At 43.4% G+C, this 6,491-nt stretch overlaps 1 protein-coding gene across 1 annotated transcript in view; it reads right to left on the reverse strand.

The window, feature by feature from the left end:
• The window catches only part of LOC105620008 (probable serine/threonine-protein kinase samkC), a 106,366-nt gene extending 101,834 nt beyond the window's left edge, over nucleotides 1-4,532 (reverse strand). The window contains exons 1-2 of the mRNA XM_012201518.1: nucleotides 3,561-4,532; nucleotides 3,290-3,521 (exon numbers count right to left, since the gene is read on the reverse strand). Of these exons, the coding sequence (XP_012056908.1) occupies nucleotides 3,290-3,521; nucleotides 3,561-4,532 (1,204 nt within the window). The remainder of the gene's footprint in view (nucleotides 1-3,289; nucleotides 3,522-3,560) is intronic.
• Between the last annotated feature and the right edge of the window lie 1,959 nt (nucleotides 4,533-6,491).

Here is a 6,491-nt window from a genome sequence, read left to right on the forward strand (position 1 = left end):
TATATATATATATATATATATATATATAAGAATATATATATATATATATATATGTATATATATGTATATATGTATATATATATATATATATGTATATAAATAATATATTTATAATTCACAAACATTAATTTTAAACAAATTTATTCTTAATTCCTAATTGCTGAAAGCTACCTTTAATTAAGAGTCCTAATGAAATAATTAGCATTAGATAAATTCAAACAAAAGTTGAAATAAATATGTGCACGATTAAAATTTCCCTCCCAAATCTCCCTCGAGATGTCACTTGTAGGAATTCATGAGCGTGTCTCTTGGAAAGGGAACATGACCCTGTTCCGTCGTTCGTCACGTTCGGCGCGATAAATCGACCGCGGAAGGTCGTCATGCGAGTCAAACGGTAGAGTCATCCGGCAACGGTCCATGCAGCTACCAAGATGAGGTGGGGGACCAGTGATCTCGGCGACACCGAATCGCGCAGAGAGGTGGAAGCGCATTGAACCGACGCCGGCAGCAAATTGGACCACCTTCAAAAACTCACCGCTCGTTAAGCACCGACGCAATGCGACGCAACTCAACGCAATACGATGGCAACGATTGGCGAGAGCGATGTCACGTATTATTATATCGACGATTGCGAAGCGTCCGCGTGTGTGAGTACGAGAGAAACGCCGAGATGTATACTTTATGTATCTCGCGCGAGCACAAGATTCAGTGCGAGGCGACGCGAGGCGACGCGGATTCGCGACTTACGTGGCGGGTTAAATATAAGCGCGACGCACGGCGTCCCGACGATCGCCTCTCTTCTACGTACGCGTCCTGCATTATAGCAACGCGAGATAATCTGATCGCTTGGATACTTCGTCGGATTACGCTGTCCTTGAAATTCGCGGAAGCGCAAGAAAAGATGTTTATTAGCAGTGATTTTTAAAACAATCCTTCTCTCTCTTTCATCGCTACTCTCACAAAGCTTCGTTTGTGCAATTATGATCTTTCCAAAATTAGATATGAGTTTCGTACAATTTCATGCTCTCTCTCTCTCCTACTCTTTTCTCTCTCTTCTTTTTCCTGTCTAATATCCTTTTCTCTCTATTCTACTTCATTATATTTTATTTTATTATTAGATACGCAAACATCGGTTCATTAAAACGTCTCAATATGAAAATATTCGAAAATAGTGTCCATTAAAAATTCCATGACTTCAATATCTCAATCTTGTTTGCTGTAAATTTTCAATCATTCTAATGTCAAATATAAGAATTAATTTAAAACAAGATTGTCATACTACGAAAGGAAATGAAAGGATATTAAAGCAATACCGCAGAAATTATGAAATTATACCGATTTAATAAAGACCACATTTGAGTCGAAAATAAATTCCACTAAATTTCTGTACAATTTTTTGTAGGAGTTTATACTTCAATTAACAGTTAAAACATGTTCTGTAAATTAATAAAAGTTAGTACTGAATTTAAACATAAACTGTGCCTGTACATCCATGGTATATCACGCGAATTAAAATATTTACGTGCGTTTACATAAGTTAGGTACCATATTGCTGGGCTGTCTGCAAAAGGGAAATATGTATACGCGCCTGTTGGAGCATCCCTCTCCATATTAACAATATTGCCGTGCTATATCCCAAAACTGATCGAGAATTCTACATCGACGACGTGTTTCAGCTAAAAAACTATCAGGTAGAGTATATCAAGCTCGATCGTACCCTCGAGTCATCACAATCGATCGAAGCGATTGCACTGCGACGAACAATTATCGAGAACAAGTGAGATATCACGCGGAGTGCTCCTGTTTATTCCCGAACGCCCTTAGGGATGTTAAATTCTTTCGCGTGCTTAAATATGCAACGGATTTATTGGCGTATTTTACGGATCGATATTCACCGTCGAAAGTCGAGTTAATAATTTTTACCAAGTATATTTCGAAAACTTAGTACCTAGATAGCTAGGATCCTTAATTATGATTCCGCTAAAGTGAAATTAGAAATTAATCGAGTTTAAAAGAACAACTTTGTTCCATTACGTTCAAACACTTTATTTTTACTAAAGTATGCAAGTCTTTACATCTTTAAAGAATAATGTTTAAAATTTTTCAACAAGAAATATAATACTATATATATGTAGCATGCGATAAAAAGTTTTGCATGCTAGATACATTTATTCATTAATTTATGTTAACGAGAGTATAATATGCACAGTAAATGTATAACAGTTATTGTAGAAATTTCATCACTGCATTTATTGTTTTTTTTAGAATAATAAAACTTACAAATCGCAATAAGCTACAATAATTATTATTGTGAGATATGTGGTTCAAAAGAAGAGTTAATAAATGAAATTATTCTACGAAAAATAATTATTCTTCTTCTTTGTAGAATAATTTCATTTATCAACTCTTTTTAGATCATTTACTTAATAAATGCAAAAATATAGTATATTTAATATTCTAAATTATTAAAATGTGATATTGACAATAACAAAAATTCCAAATATTTTATTATAAATATTAAAATAAATATAAAATAAAATAAATAATGCAGCAGCTTCTTAATTAGCATATTAATTAACGTTGCATCTAAGAGTGCCTTAACAGCGCCAACATCATTTTATACAAATTTTTATTGAAAAATTAGATTTTCCAAAAGAATCAATATCTAGATATAATAACGGTTCTCTCTAAAAAAAAAAGTTATTAAAATTAATTCACATCTTTGAAAATATCGGAGATATCATCTAAGATAAATTAATGTTGCAATAAAAAAAATTTGAATTGAAAACAGTGAAATAAAAAGTGCAACAAGTACCATCATAAAAAAATTTAGAGAAATTATTTCTCTCTAAACAATATTTGATTATTTGAAGAAAGTATATACACAAATTTTTGTATATTCATTTCACCATAAATGTTTTAATAAATCGTTTTTATACGCATTATTAACTATTATGAACTATATTGAGAAAAATGTTCTGGTTGTATCAATAAGAAATACAAATAAAACAAATTTCAATCATATGAATTAGAATCCTGGTTATCGTAATGAAATTTCTGATTATCTCGATTAGAAAGCTCAATAGATTTAATTATGAATTTGTCTGAATTTGTACCCTTTTGATTGAATACCAGAATTTTAATTAAAATAACGACCTTTTTCCGTGTGTAGATTGGAGTAAAATAATACTTTCTTTTTTTACATCAAACTTTTGATTATCACTTTCCATCAGCACGCACTCGATTTATTAATCACGGATTATAAATACGCATAACTTTTGGGACTTACCGTAATCCGGTCGAACGACAGCTTGGACGACCTGTTCGTTCTTCTTGTTTCGGATCACAGGCTCGCCGAGGATCGTGAAGTTTCTGGGTCCCACGCGATTCACAAACACTAGATACACTTTGCCCCTTTTAATATTGGCTCGCACCACACCACTTGGATTATCGCGTTGCTGTTGCTGTTGCTGCTGCTGCTGCTGCTGCTGCTGCTGCTGCTGCTGCTGCTGCTGCTGCTGCTGCTGCTGCTGCTGCTGCTGCTGCTGCATGTTGCCCACGGTCTCGTGGCCGTTGCACACGGTCGACTTGCCAGGCACCGATTTGTCGCGGAAATGTAGTCGCACGCTGTCGTTCTTTTGCAGCGGCTGAAATCCCGGCTGGCTCTTGTATACCTGTTTTACCTCGAAGGTCACCGCGTAGTTCAAGCCGGGTTTCCTCCGCGAGGACATGCTGCGAGCCTTACCCTCGAACACAGTGGGCGCCAGGAAAGCCCGATTGCCCACATCAACATCAGGACACCAATTCTGACCGCGGCAACCTCTATCCTTGTTTCTGCAACGGCGTCGCTGCTCGCGTGGCGAGTCCGCCCTCGTGCGATTCTTTGGTCGTTGCTTCGCTGATCTGGCGACCCGCGGCCGTTGCATTGACGACTCCGCCGGCGTCGGTATCATCGCCGGTGAATACGTAAGGGGTGCCTGCGTTGAGGAGTGACGGGGTGCGCGAGTCAGACCAGACTCATTTATCTCTGGGTGAAAGGTGTGAACGCGCGTCTCCGTCTCAATGATGGAAAGAGTGTCCTTCGCGAGGTTCTCTGTTCGCTTGAGACTCGGCGTAATCTGCCGAGTTCCAGGATCCACTTCGGGCGACGTTGCTCCACGTGTCGTGAAGTAATACGAGATCCGTCGTACATCGTTCCCCGAAAATTGTTCTCCATCTCGCAAGGGATCTTCTTCGAAACGCACCAGGCTCAAATCAATCGGCGAGATCTCGTCAAGGTCACGATGAGCAGAATGAATTTCGGAGTGTTTCAGATATTCTGGAATTTCTCGCGACTGATACCCCGTAATTTCGCCAATGTTGGCTTCGTCCACTGCGCTTATCAGTGGACGATAATGCCTCGCCTCGATGACGCTTGTCGTCGATCCAGACGTCTTCTCGAGGGTGTCCCGAATGGCGGGGGGTGCCGCAGCGAGCGCGAGTGCGCCCCACCAGCCGCTTAAGAACCCGGCCAAAAGCAGAGGCGCCCACATTATCCAACCTGGTTGGCGGTGTGATCGGGGGTGAGGTCGACACCTCGGTCACCCCGATTCGCACAGAGGCACACGTTTCTCGCCCCCTCCTCCTCCTCCTCCTCCTCCTCGAGCTCGGGGAGCGTGCCCCTTTTGTTGCCGCAAGTACTTTTGCGAGTCCTATGTTAACCGGAGTTTCTGTTTCTTAATCTTTTTTGTTGTTTCCCCCCTCGCAATTAGTCACCTGTGGTGACCTGGTCTTCACGATCTCGTTCCGTTCGCCAAATGGATTGAATCAGCTTATTGTCTGCTGCTTCTTCTAGACTCAGATTCCTCACGAGGTATTGTACCACCGGTAATGGAACGTCGGGGTTTCTTCCATATTCCTCTTCATCCTACGCGATACTATTCTCCTCATCCTCAAAGCCGGCGCGAGCAGCCGTGGCGAGCCGCACCATGCGGCCGCTTCTCTCTCCTTATCTTCGCGTCTTTCTTTTTCTCTTCGGCAAAGTGTCGTATTATTATCGCAGATGATCCCGACCAGCGGCTGCGACAATCGCGGATGCGACAACCAGCATCGATCTCTCATAGATCGTGATCATTATGTTTCGCAATCAGCACGATCATCCTGATCCGACTTAAATTGGGGCTTCATCGATTGTTTACCGCGAGCCCAGAGTCCTTCCACGATTCCGAACAAAACAGATTCCAATTGTTGGATAGTTCGATGAATGATAAACAGTTCTCTCTAGTCCACGTGCTTGCTCGCGTTTGTTGGTAGACGGAATCTATCGACTTCGCAACAGGGAACACCCGCGACCGTCAGGAACGCCGATCTCCTCTGATTCGTTAGCAACATCGAGTTGCGCGGAATTCCGCGATCGTCTCGCGCGCTATTCGAGACTCGATCGAATTCCGAAACGAGAAAAGTGTGAAAGAGAGAGAGAAAAGGGAAGAGTTGTCAAAACGAAATTTTCTATAATGAAAAAGAAAACAAAAATACGAAGGTGACGGCGGCGACAACGATAGCGACAACGATGAAGAAGGTATCGGCTTCCTATCCGCCAGCCCAGACACAATTTAAATATACCTTGCACGAGACGATCGCTCTTCTCTCAGTTGCACAACCGCTCGCACTCTCGCTCGCACACTACACTTTTCGGGCAGATGCTCATCACTCCGCGCGCGTACAGCTCCGCTTTTCAAAACGGGCCACCCTCGAAGATTCGCGCGACAATGAAGGAAGAAAATGAAAGAGTCGGAAATGCACGAGTAATTAGGAGCCGCTGTCACTCGCGCTTTCTCCACGCTCTGCTTCTGTAACTTTTTTTCTCTCTCTCTCTCCCCCTTTATCCTTTCTCTCTTCTTTTTCTTTTTATCTTCTTTTCTTTCTTGCGTGCGCGTCCGCGAGAAATCGTTTTCTCTCGCGCGAAGATGGTCGCGCGCCGCGGCTTCGTGTAGTAGGATTGTCGCGACGTCGGGTGATTGGGTAGCGCGTGTCGCACGCGGCATACACACACGAGGCGCCTCGCGTGTCACGCGTGTCGCGAGAGACCGGAGGAAGGGAGAGAGATCGTCGGTGGCCCCGCGTCGGGCGCGCGCGACGGTTCAAATTAGACTGAACGGCCCGCTCGCGCAGGCTGAGGCCGGCCACAGCGCCAGCGGCGCCTGGCGGACGCCGGTCGAGGCTTGCGCGCGCACCGTGGTCGCGCGAGAGTGAGACGGAGCGAGACGGAACGAGATGGAGCGATCGACGGCGGACGGACGGACGGACGGACGGACGGAGCGACGACGGGACCTTTAAGAACCTGTATAACAACGACCTAACAACCGAAGGAATCGCACGCGTGATCCTCTCGGTCCTCCTCTCCTCTGTCCCGTCCCCTCCCCCGCCCCNCCTCCTCTCTCTCTCTCTCTCTCTCTCTCTCTCTCTTCTCTTCTCTCTCTCTCTCTCTCTCTCTCTCTCTCTCTCTCTCTCTC

Source organism: Atta cephalotes, assembly GCF_000143395.1.
Source record: "Atta cephalotes unplaced genomic scaffold scaffold00023, whole genome shotgun sequence".
Classification (NCBI taxonomy): domain Eukaryota; kingdom Metazoa; phylum Arthropoda; class Insecta; order Hymenoptera; family Formicidae; genus Atta; species Atta cephalotes.